This window comes from Apteryx rowi, unplaced genomic scaffold, assembly GCF_003343035.1.
Source record: "Apteryx rowi isolate R43461 unplaced genomic scaffold, aptRow1 scaffold_14, whole genome shotgun sequence".
In the NCBI taxonomy this organism is placed as follows: domain Eukaryota; kingdom Metazoa; phylum Chordata; class Aves; order Apterygiformes; family Apterygidae; genus Apteryx; species Apteryx rowi.
In genome coordinates, this window is record NW_020447641.1 from 2,307,909 (window position 1) to 2,330,484 (window position 22,576).

General features: G+C 36.0%; 1 protein-coding gene across 24 annotated transcripts in view; it reads right to left on the reverse strand.

Moving 5' to 3' along the window:
- The window catches only part of CCDC18 (coiled-coil domain containing 18), a 34,695-nt gene extending 12,170 nt beyond the window's left edge, over positions 1 to 22,525 (reverse strand). For 20 of the 24 annotated variants that reach the window (XR_003252141.1, XR_003252140.1, XR_003252143.1 and 17 more), the window contains exons 1-23: positions 22,402 to 22,525; positions 21,376 to 21,526; positions 21,040 to 21,199; positions 20,638 to 20,808; positions 19,480 to 19,589; positions 18,417 to 18,545; positions 16,282 to 16,378; positions 15,414 to 15,535; positions 13,675 to 13,984; positions 12,268 to 12,371; positions 11,998 to 12,158; positions 11,192 to 11,412; positions 10,272 to 10,382; positions 8,980 to 9,111; positions 7,987 to 8,121; positions 7,332 to 7,409; positions 6,054 to 6,170; positions 4,629 to 4,796; positions 4,027 to 4,169; positions 3,229 to 3,392; positions 2,220 to 2,433; positions 1,496 to 1,595; positions 308 to 424 (exon numbers count right to left, since the gene is read on the reverse strand). Coding sequence is in view for 16 of the 24 variants with exons in the window: in XM_026057516.1 (XP_025913301.1) it covers positions 308 to 424; positions 1,496 to 1,595; positions 2,220 to 2,433; positions 3,229 to 3,392; positions 4,027 to 4,169; positions 4,629 to 4,796; positions 6,054 to 6,170; positions 7,332 to 7,409; positions 7,987 to 8,121; positions 8,980 to 9,111; positions 10,272 to 10,382; positions 11,192 to 11,412; positions 11,998 to 12,158; positions 12,268 to 12,371; positions 13,675 to 13,984; positions 15,414 to 15,535; positions 16,282 to 16,378; positions 18,417 to 18,545; positions 19,480 to 19,589; positions 20,638 to 20,808; positions 21,040 to 21,199; positions 21,376 to 21,526; positions 22,402 to 22,468 (3,282 nt within the window). In the remaining 8 variants the exon portion in view is untranslated. Of the gene's footprint in view, positions 1 to 307; positions 425 to 1,495; positions 1,596 to 2,219; positions 2,434 to 3,228; positions 3,393 to 4,026; positions 4,170 to 4,628; positions 4,797 to 6,053; positions 6,171 to 7,331; positions 7,410 to 7,986; positions 8,122 to 8,979; positions 9,112 to 10,271; positions 10,383 to 11,191; positions 11,413 to 11,997; positions 12,159 to 12,267; positions 12,372 to 13,674; positions 13,985 to 15,413; positions 15,536 to 16,281; positions 16,379 to 18,416; positions 18,546 to 19,479; positions 19,590 to 20,637; positions 21,200 to 21,375; positions 21,720 to 22,401 lie in introns of all 24 variants that reach the window. The other 4 variants (XM_026057510.1, XM_026057511.1, XM_026057509.1 and 1 more) reach the window with 4 other exon arrangements.
- Between the last annotated feature and the right edge of the window lie 51 nt (positions 22,526 to 22,576).

Sequence of the window (22,576 nt, forward strand, 5' to 3'; positions counted from 1 at the left end):
AATTTTTATATTTTATTTTAACAACATTTTCTTATTTTAAAAGAGCAGTTTGAGAGCTATATTTTATTAAGTAAAAAGCTACACTTTATTTATTTATACTGGCATTTTCCTGTAATAGTTTAAGTGATAAAAAAAATATTTTTGCTGGCACAATATTAAGGTACTCCCCTCTTCCTTCTCCTCACAATAAGATAGATGTCTTGCTTTTCTGGATTAAGCCTGGCTAGCTATTGTGTCCCAGGACCAGACATTCCTATATCATTAATAGCCCTATGGTAGCAGAACTGGGTTTTTAAGCAAGAATTACCTGTTTATTGCATTCCTTAATTTCTAACTCTGATTTCTCTAAATTGCCTTCTAATCGAATTATCTGTTGTTCCATTTCTCCCCTATGTTCACGAACTGTCATATCCAACTGTGTAATCTAGAGGTAAAATGGAAAAAAAAGAAATATTTTATTTTGCCCTACTATGCAGAATTTAAGAAATAATGTTACAAAATATGATAGTATAAGGAATGAAACTAATCCCTTTTAGTCTCAAGAATATGCTCTCAAGCAGTCAATATAAAAATGCAACTCATCCATCTCTGGACTTATTTTCCCCTCCTTTTCTCTTTATATTCGGCCGCTATTTTTAAATAAGTCCATAACTGAATATATTTGGTCCTCAGATACACAGAATGCAAACTGAATTCTCAGTTTAAACTGAACTCACTGAGTATCTTATTAGTCCTTCATGTTAGAAAATGTCTAACTTTGCCAAAGCAAAAAAAATCCTTTTGTTTTGATGAATTCCTGGAGCAGCTCCCAGAGCAGTGTGGTAAGAATATATTGAAAGCTCTGGCCTCCTTATTTTCAGTCAACAGAATTTTTTCTTTTTTTTGTGTTATTTGGATACAGAGGCTGCTAACTCCTGCAGGAAGTAGCTATTAGAAGGTTAATTACAAGTGACAGAAGAACAGTTCTTCTACAAGGGGAATCAGATCCTGAAGTCAGACCAAAAGACTGAAAATATATCAAGTGAGCTACAGAAATTTATTCACAGCAAAGATACTACTTTGTATTTAGAGGCTGCTTTATATCTAATCAGATATGCTCCAGTGGAAACATGGAAAGGAATCTGTCATCTCAGAATGCACTTCAATGCAGATCTTTCCTTCATTTTATCAAACATCAAGGAGAAACCATCTGCCCTGTAACTTTATTACTAAGAAATCATGCAACAGATTTACATGAGGTTTCTGTTCTGTCAAAATAGTAGTCTGCAACCACTTAATCATAATCAAATGTATGCTCTCAAAGGAGCATAACCTGATCTGTCCTGTTACCACAAGGCTTGAGGAACATACAGGTAGCTTTGAGGTTGACACCCTGGCTATATTAACAATACAGTTTGGAACGATGTGTTAAAGCTATTAAATCTAATGGTCATTTTATAAATTATCTACTACATAATAGGAACAGTTGTCAGTAACACACTTAGAACGATCTGACCTGAGCTGCTCTTTGTTTCAGTTCCCAATTCCTTTCTTTCAGTGCTTGCTCCATGTCCAGGAGTTCTTGCTTTTTGTCTTCCATTTCTCCCTTGCAGTACCTGAAATTCCAATACATTTATTTGCTTAACTGCACATTCAATTCAATTGCTTAGTTTCAAGTATCCAGTTTGAAAATTATTAGATCTATTCCATATTCAAAGTAAAATTACTCTAAAATGTAAATCAACTAACATTGCAAAAAAAAGCAAACCCAAATGGAGTAATTCCGTAAACCGTCTTCAAGATTTCCCAATAACTTCTTTATTCAAGTTATTTAATTGGTTATTAGGACAATATATTGTTAAATAAATATATTCCCATATTGCTAAAAAAAAGAACAGCATAGAAGAAAGTGTCATTTTATCATCATAGAAGAAAATGGACAACTTAATTGTAAAAGAAAGTAATTCCTCTTACTATTATTTCACAGCTTTGGGATTCAGAAAGTAATTTTAACACATTTTAAAACTGTACCCCAAAACAAGAATTCAGCATCACTTTTAGAAATTAAAAGTGAGCCAAGGTGCTACTGTAACAAGTTATCCAACAGCCACAAACCAGCCAAAAATTAGAGAGCTGCTTAAAAGATAAAAAAACATCCGAGCTACCAGGCAACTGTTTTGCTATTTCCAAGACAAAACTAATGGAATTAAGTTTTCAAGACAGAAAAGATACCAGCTTACCTGAGCTCAGCTGTTAGATCCTTGATAACAACATGCTTCTCCTCCAGAGAGGACTGTGCCTTCTGTAATGCATCTTGCAATTCCTGAAGCTGTTTTAAAGTGATTTTTAATTCTCCATGGGCATTCTGTAATGAAGATTCTAGTTCTACTATTTTCTGTAAGGCTTCCCTATGGCAAGTCTCGCTTTGAAGCAGCTTATCTTCCAATTCATTCACTATTATGATTTAAAAAAAAAAAAGAAGAAAAAAGAAAAACAGAAAAGTTTAATGATCAGTAAGTCAGCTTCTTTATGCAATACCACTGCCTATTAGCATCCGTAGTCATAACCAATTTCCACTATCACTATTTTTAAGAAAATCTAGAAAAACAGTAACTACTGGGGTTGTAACAACCACCCTTTCATGGCACCGTAGCCTTCACTCTTTTTATTCAGCTCAGAATCTGTAATACACTTAAAATATGAGGACACATCTAAAGCATTTGGCCAAGGGGAAAACGCAGAGAAACCACAGCAACTGTAGTGCTATGTAAAAATGCAAACAGAATTGCTGGCAAGCCTCTGGTTTAAAGGAATAGTAAAATCAAATGGACAAGGGTGGGAAGTTTGTTTGTTTCCATAGATTCTCTTGTGAATTTTTTTAAGAGCTGATTTTTTGTGAATAGAATATACCTTTGTTAAATCTATGTCTTGTTTGATTAACACATTAAGAAACCACTTTACCAATTTACAGGGACAATCTGCTCAGTCCTTTCATTTGCAGTAAAGGTACATCCCACACAAGTGAGAGTTTGCAGAGGCTATCTTAAGAAGTATATATAATATTTTACTATGTAATTACCAGCAAAATAAAAAATTATGAGTAAAAAAACCCCTCAAAACTGTCATATTTTAGGTCTCTTGTGGTACTTGATTATAAAATAACAGGGAAAGATCTATCTATTCTAATATATAAAGCATAGAGAAATTGCATTATGAATGGAAGCCTTAAAAACAATGTAGCTAAGTTACCCTCATTTGTCTTTTTACTGAGTTCTGATCGTCTTTCTTCCAAAATAACATCCAATTGATTTATCTGCATTGTTTTGTCTTCACCATCTTGTTTCAATTGCACTACTACTTTTTCCACACCAGTAAGTTCAGCCTTGCACTGATCCATCTCCAATTTAACCTCCCTGATTAAGAAAAGCAAGCAGAGCAAAATGTAATGGATCTTGCAATATTAAAAGCAACATATATATAACCTTATATGTTCTGAGAAGACAGACGCACTTGTGAATAGCATAATACTAAAGAATCCACCGGGATTCTGTTCACAGATCTGCAACAGATTTACTAGGAAACCTGTTAACTTCAATTCAAGAAGTTTAAGCTGTTTAGGAAAAGACAATACTATGTAAGTGTCATTGTTATTACTCCCATCAGTTAGGCAAGTAACTGAAACAATGACAGGAATAAAATTAAGCTTTCTTGCAATCAAAAGTGTATTCTTTGAGTCTACCAATTTCTCCTAGGATTTAGCATCTAATATTACAAGCAACTTCATAATACAATTCAATTCATAAATATATCAAGTGCTATCTTAAGACTAATTAAGTTGTCTGGACAGGCATTTACTCCATTGAAGACCCTTCCAGAACCTCATGTCTCTACTGGTTATAAACTTTCCTTCTGACTTCCAGGCTGTGCTCATACAGAGACTGTTTGACTACATAGCTAATACCATTTCAACAACATTTTACTAAAGAGCAATCTTTCTAATCAATATGTGCATCTGTAGAATATACCAGTCAGTTATTTTAAACCTACCTGATTGTGCTAGTAAGTTCAGCCACCTTTTGTCTTTTTAAATCTGCTTCCTGAGAAGCTAGGCAAAATTTCCCCTCTGCCTTTCTCAACTCATCTTCTGCATATGCTTTCTGTTTCTGAAGCTCTTGTTCCAAGTTAGATACCTATTTAAAATTGTATTCAAAAAGCGTTGGCACTTCTAAATTACATTTCAAACAAATATACAACCTTCTCTTGCAACTGACACTGAGAATTTTAAGACAAACAGTTTCCTTAGAGTCTAAAATTGCACATAAATTAACACTAGAAATATGCAGTCACATTTGAAAGACAAGTAGTTTCTAGTACATATAGCTAGGCTCAACTTTCTCAATTTCAATATATCTCTCCCTAATTCAAGTCTAGGGCTTGATTTTCCAAGTATTCAGCCACTCTAATGCTAGTTAGATAGCATAGAAGCTGGTAACAAAAAAATTACCACTAAAATACTTATTTTAGACAGATCTGAAATAACAACCATCAACTCAGTAAGTTATTAAATAAACATACAGATGCTGTTACAAAACACATATAAAAACATTTAAATATCTGTCCTTACTTATACTATTCTCACCATACTGTACCTGTTTTTCAAGTTTAATTTGATTATCTTCCAGTTCCCCATTTCTAATAGTTTCTTGCTGTAACATTTGCTGCTGGTGATGCAAAGTTTGTTGTAGGAGAACATTTTGTTCACTCGTGTCCTGAAGATTTTGGCTTTTTAGTTTTATTTCTTTTTGTAACCAACAAACCTGAAAATATATTCACTTTCCATTACAATAAAACACTTCACTTTGTGCTAATTCATCATTCAGCTATGTTTTTTTAAGTACGGAAAGAAGTCATTTAATTCTTGCTTTCTCATCAGATCTAAACTGGTCATATTTTAAAAACAAATGTAATCAAGATTTTTCATTTATAAATTATTATTTCTGCACAAAACTCAGAGGTGAAAGACCTTCCTTTCTGTTACTCTTCCTACTTTATTTCTCAGAGTCCCTTTTCTCCCCTCAAGACGCTGTCCCCAGTCCTCCCCTTTCTTTCTTCCTGTCTCTGTCATTGGTAAAACCACCAGGGATTCTGAGTGCCTGACTTATCACACGTTGAGTAGTCTGTTTTATCAATGATGGATGCTGAGCGTTTTCTGAAAAATCATGTTCTTGGGGGGAAAAAAGAAAAAAACAAAACATTAACTGCTTGCTCCAGGATAGAAGTAGTAACTCTGTTAGTTACTTATGAAAATACTGGTCATGATTGCAAAACCTCAGTTGCTACCCTTGAGTTTCACAGAGCATCCAGTCTCTCCATATGCAGCATGATGAAGAACAATGGATTTTAGGGCTTAGAAAGAAACAGTGGGTATCACAGGTTTATGCATAACACAGACCATAGATTTCTATCCAGTTAATTCTGTATAAAGTCCAGTAACCTAGGTTTGATTAATGCGTGTCTCTCAGTAGGTAATGCAGAACTGACTTACACATGAATGGTCTCCTGTTTCCCTTTATAATTAGTCATCCACACTACTTAAAACAAAAAGAAAACCCATCACACTAACTTCAGTCTTTCTTGCTTTCATATAGTAATGGAAAGTGTGATAAAATTCAATGGTTGGAATTTGGAAAGTTTTCTTGTGTCCAGGATTTCTTCCCCAGTAGGATGCTCACAACACAAACATATCATATGCACATAAGTTTATACAGTAATAGCTATCTCCATCTCAATTTTTTTCAAGACAGTGCTTTCCTTCACTTAATCCTGATTGTTTTACTTCTTTCAGCATCTTTTTCCTCCTGGTATTTCTTCACCTTAAGCTTATTCAACGTTCTCTAGTCACACTTTTCACTCTTTTAGCTTCACAAAACATAGTCTTTTCTCAGCTTCCTTCCTTTTCACAACTCCTGCTGCAAATGTTTCATCTCTTCTTTCAAAGACAAACTTTTAGATTACATCATTCATAATAGCAGTTTTCTCTGTAATACAGAAAAGTTGTTAAAATAAACTGTTACCTCTTCAGATTTCTTTTTAAGCTGATTTTCAAATATCTCCTTATTTTCTTCTGACTGACTCAAATACAGTGCAAATTCTTCCTTACATATGTCCAGCGCTGACTGAAGTTGCCTCACCTAGTTACATGTAACGGACCACTTAAAATTAGCGAATTTCTGATTAACGAGTTGGAAGTCTAAAAAAATGTTAAAACTCACCTTTGTGTAAAATGTCTGACAAGCTACATTTTAATCTAAGTAGTGTTAAAACAGGCATGGAATATTATGATAAGTTTCAAAGAATTGAAATAACATTTAGAAATGAAAATTATTTATGAAATTAAATTACAATATTTTAGACTGTGTTTAAATCATGTAAGGCTACCATACTGACAAGATATTCCAGTATGCGTCACTAGCTAGAATTTAAAAACAAACATATGCACAATACCAAGTCACTTAATCTGTAATAAAGCATGGTGTATAAGTTTTACATACAGAATTTTATTTGTAAGTTTGGAGTGGTCATATGTGAATTGTGACAAGTCTTTTTCAAGAATGAGATTCAGATCTTAATACATCACCTCTCAAAAGGCTACTCAAGAGCATATATTTTTGTTTTCTGCTGTGAGAGACAGTGCCTGAGTTTCACCAGAAAGGAAAGCAACAGCTTTAATATAAAACATGAAACGTAATTTCTTATGGTAGCAATGCCAATACTAAACTATCTGCTTTTTTACTGTTAATTTGTATTTGAGTAATCTCAAACAAATACTTTGTAATCTTGGAGAGATATAAAAATTATAAAGAACAAATCTCCAGAGATCTTAAGCCACAGTGATTAAACTTTTCCCACTGTTTGGTTTCAGTGCTAAGACAACATTTCTCATCAACTCATTTCAACATCAATTGTGCTGATAAGCTTTGGTGGATGGGCTAATGCTTTCAATGCTACCAATTTACTAAACCATACCATACTACCATGTTTCTTCTGAGAAACCTTTCTATCTGAAGTTAAAACTTTATTAATGTGAACAATTTTTAAAAAGAAAAATTTATACTTTTATTAAAGGATAAAAAACAGAAATGTAAAACAGTTTCTTCTGAAAAAAAAAAAAAAAAAAAAAAAAAAAAGGATAATTGGAAGGCTTCAGGTCAATGATTTCCAAAATATTTACATGAGACAAATTTCTATGAAGTAGCCTTTAACATAGCTTGTCCATAAAGGATAAAAGGAATGAACTGCATCATTATTGCAGTTTAAAGACTATTAATTGAAAATTACAAGAATTTACTAACTTTGATTGTTTCTTCAGTTAACTGACTTTGCAATATCTTCAATCCTTCATCTTTCTTGAAATTTTGTTTCTCCATTTCCTGTTTGTACACATATTTTTTCAAGGGAACAAAACATTAATATAGTTGCAGTAATAAAAGTTAATGTGCTAAAAACTCATACTAGGAATCAGGAAAAAAAATCAGTGTATTTAAAACACAATTGCTTTTATATTGTACTTGTGTACATCACACTTCTAACTGAATTTGGCTCCTAATAAGTGTCCCTTTATATTCAGTTGTGAATAGGAATTCTAAAAGGAGTGCAGATTGCCATAGTACAGTCATCTTAGTTCTCCACCTTGTGCAGAATAGATGCAATAGCTCTTTATTTAGACCTCTTTCCTTTGATTGCAGCAAGAAGCCCAAGGTACAAACCAGAGGCATAACCAGAATGCTGAGAGAGCAAACAATGGAGGGTCATTAAAGTTTGTACAGCTTAGAGTAGTTTGGGGACTAAAATAGATTCCATCAATGACTCAAAAAAGAATTAAGCAGCAGCAAAAGACATAAGTATCTTTCATCTTCTCCCATTTTTCACATGTCCTTGGATATGCTTTTCATCCCTAAATGTCACTTGTTTGATTTGCATTTTGAGGAAATCAAGAGCCAGCCTTACCTCCCTGCTTTCTATCAGCAGCCCATCCAATGATTCAATGTGATGCTGTTTACATATAACATCTTGTTGTAAAACAGACAATGTTTTTTCTTGTTCAATGAATTGTTGGTGTTTCTTATCCAGCTGTGTCTGAAGCTGTCCATAAACAATTATTCATTTATTATTTTGATAAGCTTTTTCAGAGAACTATACATCTAATTATGTCATTCAATTCCATTCACCCACCACCTTGAAAATGAAAATTGAACAGGTTCATGCTATCAGTAATATAGCACAATATTATAAATATCAAGAAACTCCAAATCCTTAATATTTAAAAGCAACAGGAGAAGCAAAAGAATCAGGGCAGGCAGAGTGTAATTACTGTTTATATTGTCATCAGCTGAAAAAAGAAAGACACATACCTCTTCTTTTAGTAAAATGTGACAAGCTGCTTTAACAGCTAGCCAACGTTATACATCATATCACGTTATACATATATCACACGAAATGACTGAATTCTTACATAAAGACTGAAAAATCCTACTAAGGGTTCTTGCTGAACACAGATATTCCTAAGACTCAGCCTGGCAAAGGTTCAGCAAACAAATGAATAGTGACAGAAGCTATCGTTTTCTCTGTTCTAGATGTTTTTCTTTGGACTTAAGAGCAACAGTAATCTTCCTAGGCCTGTATTTCTCTTCAGTTTCCCCTTAGTGTGCAGATGATGGACTTATGGGGAATGACTTCCAAGGATTTCAGGGGATTAAGGAAAGACGTTGCTATGGAAGGATATCTGACTACCTGTTTTGAACAGGAAAGAGGATATCCATATCTCAGAGAGGTGTTGTGACATTGTTGAGTGTCAGACAGAAAATAAACTAAAATCAGGAAATGCACAGAGTGTTGATTGGGTGTCTGCCTCAGAATTGCTGAACAAACAAAGAAATTATTCAACATAGGAGAAAAGTTACCAAGTATATCACTCATACATATTAGCACAAAAGGTCTTACTAGTTCAATCTGTTTCTCCATCTCTTTGTGCTGCTCAAGGTGAATCAACTTTGCTTTTTCAAAAGCTGAAGCTATTTGCTCATGTTCTTCACTGATGGTTCTTTCCAACTTATGAATGTGGCTGTTCTTTTCCTGGGAAACGGCAACAGAAAAACCTTGATAAAAGTATTTAACTCTGATACCAAATAGTGTATTACTTTGTAATCAAGTTCCTAGACTTCATAAAGGAACAACACAGAGAATACTAAAGTTATAGACAGCATGTTTCATCTCAAAGAATATCAAGCCTACAATATACGTATAGAATGCCCCTAAATGCAGCCACTACACACAGACAGGATGCCTGCCAAGGTGGACTACTGGCACAGATTACAGCAACTGGAGGAAGGAACTTCTGACAGATAAAAAGACAAAAAGAATTTCTAAGTTCACATAGATGTATTGAATTTTTAAAATACAAGTTTCCATTTGAAAGGGACCACAGATATTGTTGCCTTTTCTAGCAACCCTAGATCCTACCCCGTTAAGAGTTTATTTAACAATACCAGGACCTGAATTTCAAGCGATCCAAATGTTAACCTATCTTCCTCACTGCTTCCCACGTACAAGACTTTTTTTGCAAGGGTCAATATGTATTTCTTAAAAATATGCAACTTAAAAACAGCAACAGGAAAAAAAAAAGTGATTTGCCCAATGTCACATTTAACATTTGGAATCCATCTCTGCTATCTCTTACCCTAATAATTTCACACAGAAGACTGCTTGAGAATTTCAGAGAAAGAAAGAAAACATTGCCAGCACAGTACATTATAACTTTTCCCATGCTCTTTTCTATTTGTCCTATATCCCAAATCAATCATGTATATGTTACTTTAGGAGTAACTTTGCTCTAATGGAAAAATAAGGTAGTTTTACTAAATTGGTATTAAATACAAGAAAATTTAGACAGTGAGCTGAAAGGAAAGAAAATCTCAAAATTGTAATAGTGTGAATAAAATCCTGGTCTCACTGAAACAAATGGCAACACCACTAATGATTTTGATAGGACCAGGTTTTCATTTTACAAGTAATATATCCATTAACAACTTAGTATTTGTGTTCAAAGTTTAAAAAAAAAGATATTTGAAGTGAGATTACTCAGGCTTTTAAAACTGTAGTGCCTAAAAATTGGATGGACTGTCTAGCACATCCAAAAGTCTATCCATTTTGAGTATTGTAATAATACCATTTTAACTTAAACTTTAATCTCCATTTATTTAATTTTACAGAGATGTAGCTTCTCACTATTTTACCATGAGTTCCTTTTCCAACTCAGTATTTCTTGCTGCAGCCGAAGAATAAGCAACAGTCTTTTCTTCCAACTGTTTCTCAAGTGCAGAAAGTTGAGAAGATTTCTTTGCTACCTAAAAACAAATATGGCATAAAACAGTGCGAAGACAATTGTTTCAGGTTTATTCAAATATCTGTTATTTGTATATATATTTTTATAATCAATTCTGTTTTAGCTACTATAATTTATTAGTATTTTTAATGCTTTATTTATTTTTGTATCATTTATTAATCATTATTACTTACAGAGAAGAATTCAGGACAATTTACCTCAAACACACAACTCATAATAACTATCAATGTCATAAAAGCGAATTAGCTATTAAGGATTTATAGCATTTCATGGCTACTATGAGGAAATATTGCAAGTCAAAGTATGCTGAAATTCTAAAAACACATTAGCACCAGAATGTAAATATTAGCATTTCAACTTATTTAACCAGAGAACAGCTAGTTAAAGCTTAGTTTCTTTTGCAATTCCACAGGAACAATGTTGATTTCTGGCAACTATATTAACATTTAATGAGGAAAAATACTTAAAACTGTTCTTTCAAAATCTATTCCTTGAGATAAGTATATACGTAATTCAAGCATATTAAAGCCACAAGACCATGCATACTTCCCACATAACAATCTAAATTGCAGTAATAAAGCCCACTAACTACTTCAGCTTTAAACCAGAGATTTCTGACAACAGAAAAATTAAGACTGCTACCTTTAAATTTTCTTGCTTGCTCAAGAGCTTGTTATTTCCAATTTTTCTTAAATAAGCTGGACTTAAAAATTAATATGGCAATTACAGTTTTCCATAAAAATTGTCTTATCTTTGATTACTGAACAAAACAAAAAGTGACACATTTTTCCAGTGCCACTAACAACTTACTTCTCGCTCTAATTTACTAGTTTTTGAAGCCTTCTCCAATAGTTCTTCTTGTATGATTTGAAACTGACTGGCTCTCTGAGCCATGCTGGTCTTCAAAGAAGAGTTCTCATGATTCACTTTGGTCAGTTCAGTGCATAACTCTTCTATCTCTTTCTTGAATCTTTGCCTCTCCTTTTCAAATTGTTTGCTGATGAGTTCCAACTGTTGACATTTTCTCCTCTCTCAAAATTAGAAAAATATAAACCTAAGATTTATTTACAGAAGAGCATACAAACCAGCAATCAAGTTAACAATCATACATCCCATCAAAAGAGAAATAAAATTTAACTGCAGCACGCTGAACTAATAAATATAGTATTCAGACACAAGACTTTTTAATTTTTTCCTCTAATGTAACTACATACTGTGACTCAAGAAAAAAACACAAACATCAAAAAATTGAAGGCAATGCCCTGAAGTCATTTTGTCATACAGTCCTAACAGTAATTGCAGAAGCAAAAGAAATTCAGTGACAGCAGGATACAGACAAAAGAATCAAAGAAAATATGCAGACCTTGGCATAAACAGCATAAGGAAAAAAGACATATTTCCATTTCAACACAGTTGGTAGCTAAAACAAGTAACAAGCTGCACAAGTAACTCTTAACTCACACACACACACAAAATATAATAATAATATTGTGCCTGGAGAACACCACAATTTCCAGAAGCAATTACTAGAAAAGCAATTCTAACCCCACAAAAATTTGAACTCCTATTCTGTGGTTTAATCAGAAGGAATTGTACAGCCAGTTCAGTAAGTTTACCTGCTTGATTTCCAGTCAATTTGACAGGCTCTGTTTCCATGACACATAATCTGCTACTTTCTTGTCCTTCGTTATCATTAGAAAGATACTCTGCTATCTTACATGCAGTTAAGTTTGTGTGAAGCTTTTGAATTTCTGCTTCTTTCACTGCCAATTTCAGTCTATCACAAAAAAGAAGGTAAGTATTTAATATTCTCTGTATGTGCTAGTTCTAAAATCTCCTAATTATCTGCCTATTCTTGCCATAATTCAGTAACCAGAAAGTTATACCTCAGGTCTGCAACCAAAGATTTATTTGATTCACAACAAGAGTCTGAGAGAGCTTCTTTTGTGGAGGAACTGGGCAGCTGATGTTTCAAGTGGTGCCATTTAAACTAAAAGTTAAGGGAAAACCAAAATCAATGCAAAATTGACTTTTTGTTGCTTCACAGCATGATTAATTCAAGTATTCTACTAGCAGATCATTTTTAAGACAAACATGCCAGGATGTTAAAAGTTTGGGTAACCTGACCTTTAAAATTCTTCTAAATAAGTGAGTGGGAATTATAGGCATCAAGTCCCCCTAAGACTGAGGCCTCTCCTTTATATATCTACATACAGGCACTGAAGCACAAACATTTTTGCCATTAAAGATTAAATAGAGATATTATAAGAAATTCCACTTTTTGAACTTTTCACATCATACTTCCTTTCAGATTTCAATGACTGCATTTAATATCATTTTCCCCCTCATGTTACAGAGCTTCTGAATATTCCATTAAATTACTGAAATAATTCCTATTTTTCCAAAAATAATAAATATAATTTATGTTCCAAAAAGGGCCAAAAAACAATTCTTTAAGGACCCTCCAAATAAACCTCTATAGTTACAACAGACCAAAACATCGCATTTCATACAAAATTACCATACTGTCTGTAGCAGAAGCCACTTTGACAATTCCAAAACCATAAGAAAGAATACGTTTCATTTTGTTTTCAATACAACTACTCACATTTATACTTAAAAATAATAGAAATCAGATGTGCTCTGTGCTCCTGACCTTGAATGTTTCTCCCTAGCCCTGCTGTCTACTTTGACTTCCCAAAGAGTTCCTCCAAAAATTCCAGTCACAACTTTGTGTTTCTTTACCTGACTTTCCCAACCACAATCAGTTTAGTTATGAAGTTCACCAGTGCAAGCCTCAGGCTGATATGCCAGGCTTCATTATGTTAAAACAAAAGTTAATTTGCAGTCAGGGAAAGCACGCCTTCTCTTTCCAAACAAAAATATTTCCTACAAACATCTCTCTAGTTCTAATTCTTCCATTACTGCTGTTGAGGTTGACACATCAATTGTGGCTGTGTGACACTGTCATACTGTTCAACTGAGGAGCCTCAGTATCATATAGTAGGATATCACGTTTTGGAGAATATACTTTCATCTGAAGAATCGATACATAGGACAGAAGAACAGAAAGCGCCATTTTAAATGCATGCTCATTAATCAACTCCAAAGCACCTATTCCTCATTCTTGAATAGGACAACAAAGTAGCAAAACACTTCATCCATGCATCTTGAAAACAAAAGCAACTGTACTCAGGTTATCCCTCCAAAACTTCACAGAATTTCCACGCAACACCAATTAGAATCGTTCAAGATGCACAATACAATTTATAATGATATATAAGCTACCGTACCTCTTCAGATGTACTTAGAGACAACTGGGAAATAATGGTTTCCAGTGTGCTGAGCTCTTTCCTTGAATCCTCAATTTCTTGATGACATAATTTCAGGTGGTCATGTTGCTGTGCTGTAAGTGCTTTCAGCTCTGCATTTTCACTTATTAAAGCATTTTTCTCTTTAAGTACTATTTCTTTGTCACTAAGTTCTCTCTCAAGCTTGAGGATCTTCTGGTTAGACTGAGTCAGCAGTGATACTGTTTCAGCATTCTTTGACTCTAGATTCTTAATTCCTTCTTTTGTGCTATGATTCTCTTCCCTTGATTGCCTAAAAGAGTACATAAATATTCAAAAGGCATAGCTAAACATAGAGAAGTAGACTAGGATTCTCATTCTTAAAAGTACTAGGAGAAGAATGCCCCATAACATACTGCTTCTTCACTAGTTTCCTTCCTCTCAAAATCTAGGATTAACTCCATACAAAGGACAGAGGAGTTTTTACGGCTTTACTAAATTTTCACTCTTCCTAAGGACCAAGATTCAAACTGCTATGGGCAAACAGCAGAGAATGAACTCTTTCTCACCCTTAGCAAGTTATTGCAGTTTTAAGCACTATCAGGAGAGTCAGTGGTAGGAGATACATCAAGGTGGCTTTAACTGTGCTGAAGAAAAGGGAATTCAAGAAGAGGATAAAATAACTGTATAACTTCCAATAATAATAGATGAAGATAATGTATTAAGACTGAGCTAATCTAGTATTCTGTTACTAACAAGAAGGGGAGGGATCCTATTTCTCCCCTCCCTGCTGTATCTGACCGTACAGCAAGCCAATTATATTTTTAACCCATCAGAAATTATTAACTTTTTAATGTATCTGCTTGCCTGGCAAGTTGAATTGGCTCAGCAAAAGGCCTGATGAGAGCCAAACCCGGTGCAAATTAGCAGAGAGAAGAGGGCAGTCTAGAAGAGAGGTCACTGTCAGCAGCAGACAGCTGTTAAACAGGCTCAAGTTAGTGTGGGGATGCCCACACCGCCCACCTTTGGCAATATGGCCTAGAGAGCAACTACTGTTAAGACAAGAATGTGAGTGTGGACGCTGTGTGTGAATGGGACACCCAAAACTGTCTGAGAGGGTGTTTGCCCCAAACTGATAATACTAGAGGAAGACAACCATCAGCTGGATTTAACAATAATGAGGGAATTACAAAATTCCGAAACAAAGGAGGAGTCAACTTGAAAAGAAATATATAGAAAGCAGGACAATTTTTGACAGTGGGGAAAGACCTTGGAGTGGGAACAGAGCAACAGCCAAAACCTGCTTTGACACTGCCAGAAGTTGCCCTGCCTGCATCCCAACCTCTGTTCAGACCTGAATGCAGCCTCCCCACTGGATACTGAGAGCAGCCTGCACTCCAGCTAGCAGGATGGGGTGCAACAAGCAGGGACCCACACCTGTGGGTGCGCGTAAGCAAACTTGTAGGGTGCTTTCTCACTGGCATGTACACTGGCAGACTGTAGGGAGCAGAAGAGATATAAAGCCAGAGCACCCACATCTCCCATAGGAGCTATGCACAAGCAGGGGAATCTCCACTCCCAGAAAAGGGGTGGGGAGGGGAAAATTGATCTCAAATATTCACTGGTGCTGGTCCTGATTCGGTTTAAACTACATGAATTGGAAAGTAGTTTCCCAGAGACAATTGTAACATGTAATTTCTTCCCATATAACTGTACAGAAATTTTTAAAATCTTTGCCTTACCTTAGTTGCTCTTCTAGGATTTCTAAATCCTTTCTGTAGCTGACACACTTTTCATTCAACTTCTCTTTTTCTTTTTCACAATTAATTAAATATTTTTCCAAGACTTCTTCTTCAGCTTGAACCTTAAAAAGCAACTTTTCATTACTAGTAATCTAAAATTCCACAGCCAACAGGCTTTTTAAAAAAATACTATAAACAGTATGTTGCTGCTTTTTTTCTTGTAAGCAGTACATAATTCTATTGCTCACTAGTTTGAGGACTAGGAGAGCAAAAAAAAAAAAGTTGTTTTTCTTTTCTTCTGACATTTGGGGAAAAGTAATATTATTTTGGTTTAGTATTTTTAGGACAGTATATTTAGGTAATGTCCTCCCACAAAGAAAGAAGTCTAATCAAATCAAAATTCTCCTTAAGAGGTAACTATCTCAAGCCTGTACAATTTAATGTTACCTGCTAAGCAGGTAACATTAACAGCTTTGACCCCTGGAACTTTGGGAGATGACTTCATTTTCATCTTAGCTCTTCTCTAGTGTACGTTTCAGTGGACAGCTTATGTGGAGCCAAAAAGGTTCTTTAAAAGCGATCACACACCTTTAAACTTAGAACTCCTGACTGACAAGCAAGAGACAGAAAAGAAACAGCAGCAGCGATAGGCTACCTCAGGGATGCAGACCGGCTAGACTGTGCAAAGACAGTTTAACACCGGATAGCTGAAGTTAGCAGAAAAAGTAGTTGTTTACCCTGCCCCACCTCTCTTAAGACTTGCCAACAAGCAAGTCCACTAATGAACCCATTACTGTTTACTGCCCAGCACATTGGAAGAAACAAGGCACGTCAAAAATAACTGAGGGGAAAAAAAAGAAACACATACCTTTTCCAATTTTTCAGTTATTTTCTCTTTATACTTTTTGAAAGCTTTTGTCAGCTCCTCAGCATTCAGCAAAGCTTCATTTCTTTGCTGTTCTGCTCTGAAAATAAGTATAACAACTTTAAAAATCATAGTTTCAGTAATTATATAACTATCTCTTCCAGTTACCCAAACCCAGAAAACACAACAACAAAATTAACAGCCTTTGGTAACTTTCTTTCTCCTTTCAACTTTTCAATTCTTAGGTTAAAAAACCTGTTTCATATGAGGCACATTCTTTTTTTAAATTTCATTTTTGCATATTAACATAAACTAAATCCAAATAATAAGAATGTAGAAAAAACTTCTGATGCTTCTCAAAAAGTTTGTGATTCAAGTCATCATGCAGCCCCCTTGTCCCTACCACTAAAAGGCACTTCCAGGGATTGAGATAGTGTGTATGATAAAGTACCAGAAGACAAGAGTACCCCTTGAAATTCAAAGGGCTTAAGGGGGACTAGAAGTGGTTTTGATGCTGAAGGGAGCTCTGTGTGACTGGAGTTATGCTGGGACTGACAGGAACTGATCACAGGATAAATTATTTGGGGATACTGAAGAGACGGCATCAATAATGGTAAAGGAAACAGACACTGGGGTGATATGAGGGTGAGCAACCGTTCAAAGAAGATATCCAGACCGCCTGTTATTTCTCTTTATTCCTCTTTCTACCTCCCTCTTACCTTCCTCCATCATTACTCACTTGGGAAGAAGTTGGAGCAGTAGCCTTGGGACAGCTTAAGGATGCAACCCGTTCAGGACATCCAACACAAACACAACAATTACTGCTGCTCACTAAGAATTTCTTCTCTTTCACTGAGGGAACTTTGGGGACAGGGCAAGGGCCTCACCTAAGTACAGCCTACCCCTAGATCAGTGTTTCTCAGTCTGAGGACCATTACCCATTTGGAGATGGCAAAAGCATTCAGAAAGAAGGGGATAAAGGGACTTCAAGATAATGAAAAATATAGTGCCAGTCAGAAGCACAGAGTGAATAATAAGTGGCTGTAATTACTGATTGAAAGCAAGTTGTAATTATTGTTTACACTAATCAAAACATTGTATGTTGCCTTTAACACCCGGTAGAAGCTCAGTTTTTCAAAGGTACCCAAATATTGACACCTGCAACTAGTAACTAACTACAGCTAGTTCTAGCACCACATGCCCTAAACAGTGAGCATAAAACAACACACATTTCTTCAGCAGTAGTGCCAGGCTAGCATTATTGTCTCTTGCATAGCTATGGGAAGGCCAGAGCTAATTCAGGGGGTAGACAGACAAACCAGACAAGGGTTTCACACTCAAAAGACTTGAGAAATGCTTTCCTAAATCATGAATTCAGTTATCCTTTTGCCCAAGGTAATGCAGTTAAATGAAAAGAGTCCTACCTGCCCAATTAATTTATTCCTCTGCTTTCTTTAAAATTACATTTTGAGGGTGATAGGATTGTGGATGGTAACCTCCCAACAGTTCAAAGAAATGATCTATCCTTCCCAGTAGCCACACAACTACTAGGTTCAATGAAAAGAATGCAATAGGAAAGGAAGGTGAAGATGAGGGGAAATGACAGCATCCTTTTCAACTGTAACACACATGTAGATAAGATTAAGCATAACAAAACCATTCTCTCATGTAAGTTGTGTTTTTATTGCTTCTCCTCTCCCCCTAGTAATACCACACTGGGGAATAGTTCTGTTGACTGCAAGTATATACTTGAACTACAGAAAAATAAGCATATGCTGTAGGTGCTTGCAAGACAAACTGAAAAATAATCCAGGTAAAATACATTCTGGACACATTTCAACTCTCAACAGTACTACATCTATTTTGAGGAGAAAAACAGGTGATAGATTGGCTAGGCAGATAAACTATATTTTAGTGCACAGTATCAACTTGCAACTATGAGCAAACTTCAAGATTAAAAAATAGTGCCATTTTTAAAGGCACCTTTATAAAGAATGATAATTTTCCCCATTTTTTTTTTTAAATAACACATCCATAAATCTGAGGGATAATTTGATTCCACAAAGTAAACATCCACCAATGGGAATAAACACGCATTAGTACAGACTTTTGTATTCAGTTTATTAAAATCACAGTACCTCTTTCCTTGCTTGCTTCGTTCAACTAACTCCATTTTCAGATTTTTATAGTCCTCTTTATATCTTTGTAACACGTGCTCTCTTTCCACTACCATTTTCTGGCTTTGCTCTAGTTTATCTTCTGTATCTCTAGCAAATGAACATAAGGTATAACTAAAAAACAGGAACATTTTTGTTTAAAAAAATTTTTATCTTTCTCTTCTGCATATGATGTTTCAGAAGAACTAGTCTAACATGCTGCAAATCTCAGAACTAGGGACCCTCAGTTTCCAGGCTAACCAGAGAACACCCCAAGAGTGCATGTCTGGTCTGGAGGGGTATTCAAATGTCATCAGTAGGCCTCAAGTGTCATTGATGCCAAGGATTCAGATGACAGACTTTGTGTCACAAGAAAGATCTGAACACAGAAATCACTATTTTTCTGGGAATAGGTATAGTCATACCTACGCACATACACAGCACATACAGCACTCAGCACATACACATGGCAAACCCACCGAACAATATTTAAAAACAAATATTTTACTTGCTTTATGAAAACAGGCTTATTGAGGTATTATTTGAATACCACATAGCTTCAGGTATTAAGAAACTGACAGCCAACTGTGTCTTCCAATCTCTGGATATTTTGCTTACATTGGCTTTATTTGGCCAATTGTCTTGATTGACATACTCAAGAAGAAAGAATCTGTTATCTGCTGCAAAATCACATCTGAAAATATGTATGTTTGCTTACTACATAAGTTATGTAGTCACATAGTGCACAAACACTTGACTTAGTTATAAGGGCACACTCATGTTTAGCGTAGATTATAAACTCGTCCCTTTAACAGCTTTTTCTATTTTCCTCCATTTCTTAAAGTACATTCTCCATAAATAAGGTATCAGTACAAATGAAAAATGTCTCCTCTCAAATGTGGCTTTGAAGTGAAAATTTCAAAACCCAGACCTGGTGACCCTCATGGAACTATCACTATGTGATCTTGAGAGAAGAATTTAAAAAAAAAGTTGTGATCGACAAGCAGACCAAAATAAAACATTGATTAAAAAGTACATTTACTACCTCAGAATTTTATCTTGAGCTGAAACTTCTGCTTCCAAATTTACAATCTGTTCTTCTAATTTAGGAATGCTGGCTGACCGTGTACCTAAAGCCGATTCAAGATAAGAAATCTGAAATATAAACATATTTGGGGTTTCATTAACACTTGCATATATATACCTTCAGATAAGTGCACAAGAAGTATCTGTTTATTGAAGGGCACAGTGCCTTTAACTTTGCTGTAGAAGATGCTTGTTCATATACACAAATTGACCTCCAACTTTCTGCTCATTTAATACCTTCCCAGTTCCCTAGCACCATTCCAATATGACACACTGTCTAGCAGAATGGTTTCTTTATATGTTGATCTTGTCCCTTGCTTTTTCCTCCCACAAGTTCATGTTTCTCTATTTGTCCTTCCCATGCCAGAACATCAAGTATTTTGTTTATCTACTTATTTGCACTTAAAGATAACACTTCTCAAACAAAAAGTGTTAAGCATAGCTACATTTTATTATTGTTACATTTACACCAAATACAAGAATATAATTGCTGTATGGAAAAAAGTATATATAAAAGTATATGCTAAATAGTAAAGATTCATTATCTACAATTCATCTTCACTTTTTCTAAATAGCAATGTTATTCTAACTCAAAAGATAAACATTTTTCACTTCTTAGACACAGTATAACTACTGTGTTATTACTCACATTAACATAGCTCAGAAAAATATACCTAGCCACATGAATGTGCAATACCAATTATATCATTGAACTATTTTCTCACATAATTTGTTCTTCCATCTCTTCATTATCTAACTACATTTTATGATGTGAGGGGCAGGAACAGTTTTTTCCCCCCCTTTCATATAGCACTTGGCACAACAAGTTCTCATTCTATGACTTATTCTCATTCTACAACTTACTGGCTTTAAAATAAAATTTTGGAACATGAATAGACAGATTTTATAATTAATACAGTTGTTTTGCTCATGGAAAAATAGATTCCAAACTATTCTGTCCTAAAATTAATGACAAACACCACTTTAACTATTAAAAAAACACTTAAACAGAATAAGCCAAGACAGAAAAATAACACGTTTTGCCTGCAATTATGAACTCAAAAATCACGGTCACTAGTGATATTTATTTGGAAAATGAATAATTAAAGATACATACTCTTGTTTTTGACTGCATCAATTCAAAGTTGATTGTTTCAACTTTATTTTTTAGGTAGTGGTTCTGAGAAGTCAAAGATGCATTTTGTTCATGAAGTGCATTCAGTTTCTCCTTAAGATGCTTATTTTCTTGTTCCACAGTTTTACTGGAAGTTGTAGATACTGAGTAGGACTAGACATTAAAAAAATATATATACACACACATATACACACACAAGCAATATATACACCAAAGAACCACTACATTATGTTTAAGAAATGATCATTGACATAGCAGCAATACTGCACAGTTCAATGCTAAAGTGTATCAACTCAAAGACATAAAAGCAAAAAGTATTCATAAACTTATAAAAGAATATATAACAAAATATAGTAAAAATAAGTAATGAAGAGCAATATTTACTTTGGATTTTCTTTGAAAATTTCTCTCCTGGCAAGATGTTTTACCAGCATTTTTCTTACAATTGGAAGAACCTTGATAGTTGCTATTAGGTTGAACAAGATCCTCCAGAGTGAGGTCTGCAGCCTCTTCAAGGTGGTCAGAATGTTCACTTGCACTAGTGCTAGGAGGGAGGTAAAAAGTCATTACCTCAGTTTTCTTTAATACTTTTCCTTTCTTTCTTAAGGTATTCAAAAGCAAAACACAAAAAAAGCTACTTGCAGTAATCCTTAACATGAACAAGATGGATTTAAACTACATGAGACAGTCTTCTGTTCTCATTCCCAAACACACTCATACCTGGAAAGTTCTTCCCCTACGGTTTGCAGATCCCTTTCAGTTCTCCTCAGCTGATTCCGTAATGACTCTACATTTGCAAGCAGTTCTTCATCATCATCATCACTTTTAGAGTGAGTCCACATTCTGTATTCCTTTAGCACTATACATATGGCTAAAATAACACTTAATATTAAAGCACTTATAAAAGTACTTCAACACTATTTGCAAAGATACACTTTCAAAGATACTGAAATAAGGACACAAACTTTTTGAACCAAAAGTGCAAATTAATTCTGAAGGCTGTATTTCCTGTTGTTACAATACACCTTGAACATTCACAAGTCAGGCCTGGGGATCTCTAGGAGCTGGAAAAAACACAGTCACTTACAAAGCCGCTGGGAATCTACCCACACAAGGGTTACTGCTGCATCGCGGGTGGGAGAGCACTGGTTTGACAACTAATAAATTTGCACAGAGTAAGTCACACATACTCAGCACATCACTACCTGAACAGCCAGAACATATATGCAATATCCTTCACTCTCTAGCTCACCGGTTATCAGAATACTCAAACACAAATCCCATTCTTATCTGTAAGTCGTTGGACACAGCTCCCGAGGGGGGAATGACAACCTAAAACTAGCCTCGCTTGCCAACGAGCCGCCAGGCTCAGAGCAGACCGGGGGCGAAGCGGTCCGTGAGCAGGGCTTGACGAGGTGTTTTGATGGGAAACGGTCAAAGTTTGCTCTGGGGAGGGGAAAGCGGGCGCTGAGTGGCAGCGAGGGCAGCAGCGGCCGCCGCCCCGCGGGGACCCGGCAGCGGAGGGAAGCGCCCCGACGCCCCTCACCGTGGGCCCGGGCAGGCCTAGGGCCGCCGGGCGCCCGCCTCAGCGCTCCCCCACCACCAGCCCTCGGCCGGCCAGCCGCCCGCCCCGGAGCGGAGCAGAGCAGAGCAGAGCAGAGGCTACCAGCCGCCTCTAGGGCTACACCAACAGCCGCTCCCGCCCCGGGCCGGCCCCCTCCGAGCGCCCCTAGGCTCCGTCCTTACTCCGCTTTGAACTGCGCGGGCCGTTGGCGCCTCGGCCCACGTCCTCCACCAGTGCCTCATGGCGCATGCGCAACACCCCGCCGCCGCCTCGCTCCCCGCCATGACCGGGGCGGGGCGGGGCTGCGGCGCTCGGCGAGCCGCGGCGCGGGCAGCCTATCGCCGCGCTGCGCCGCGG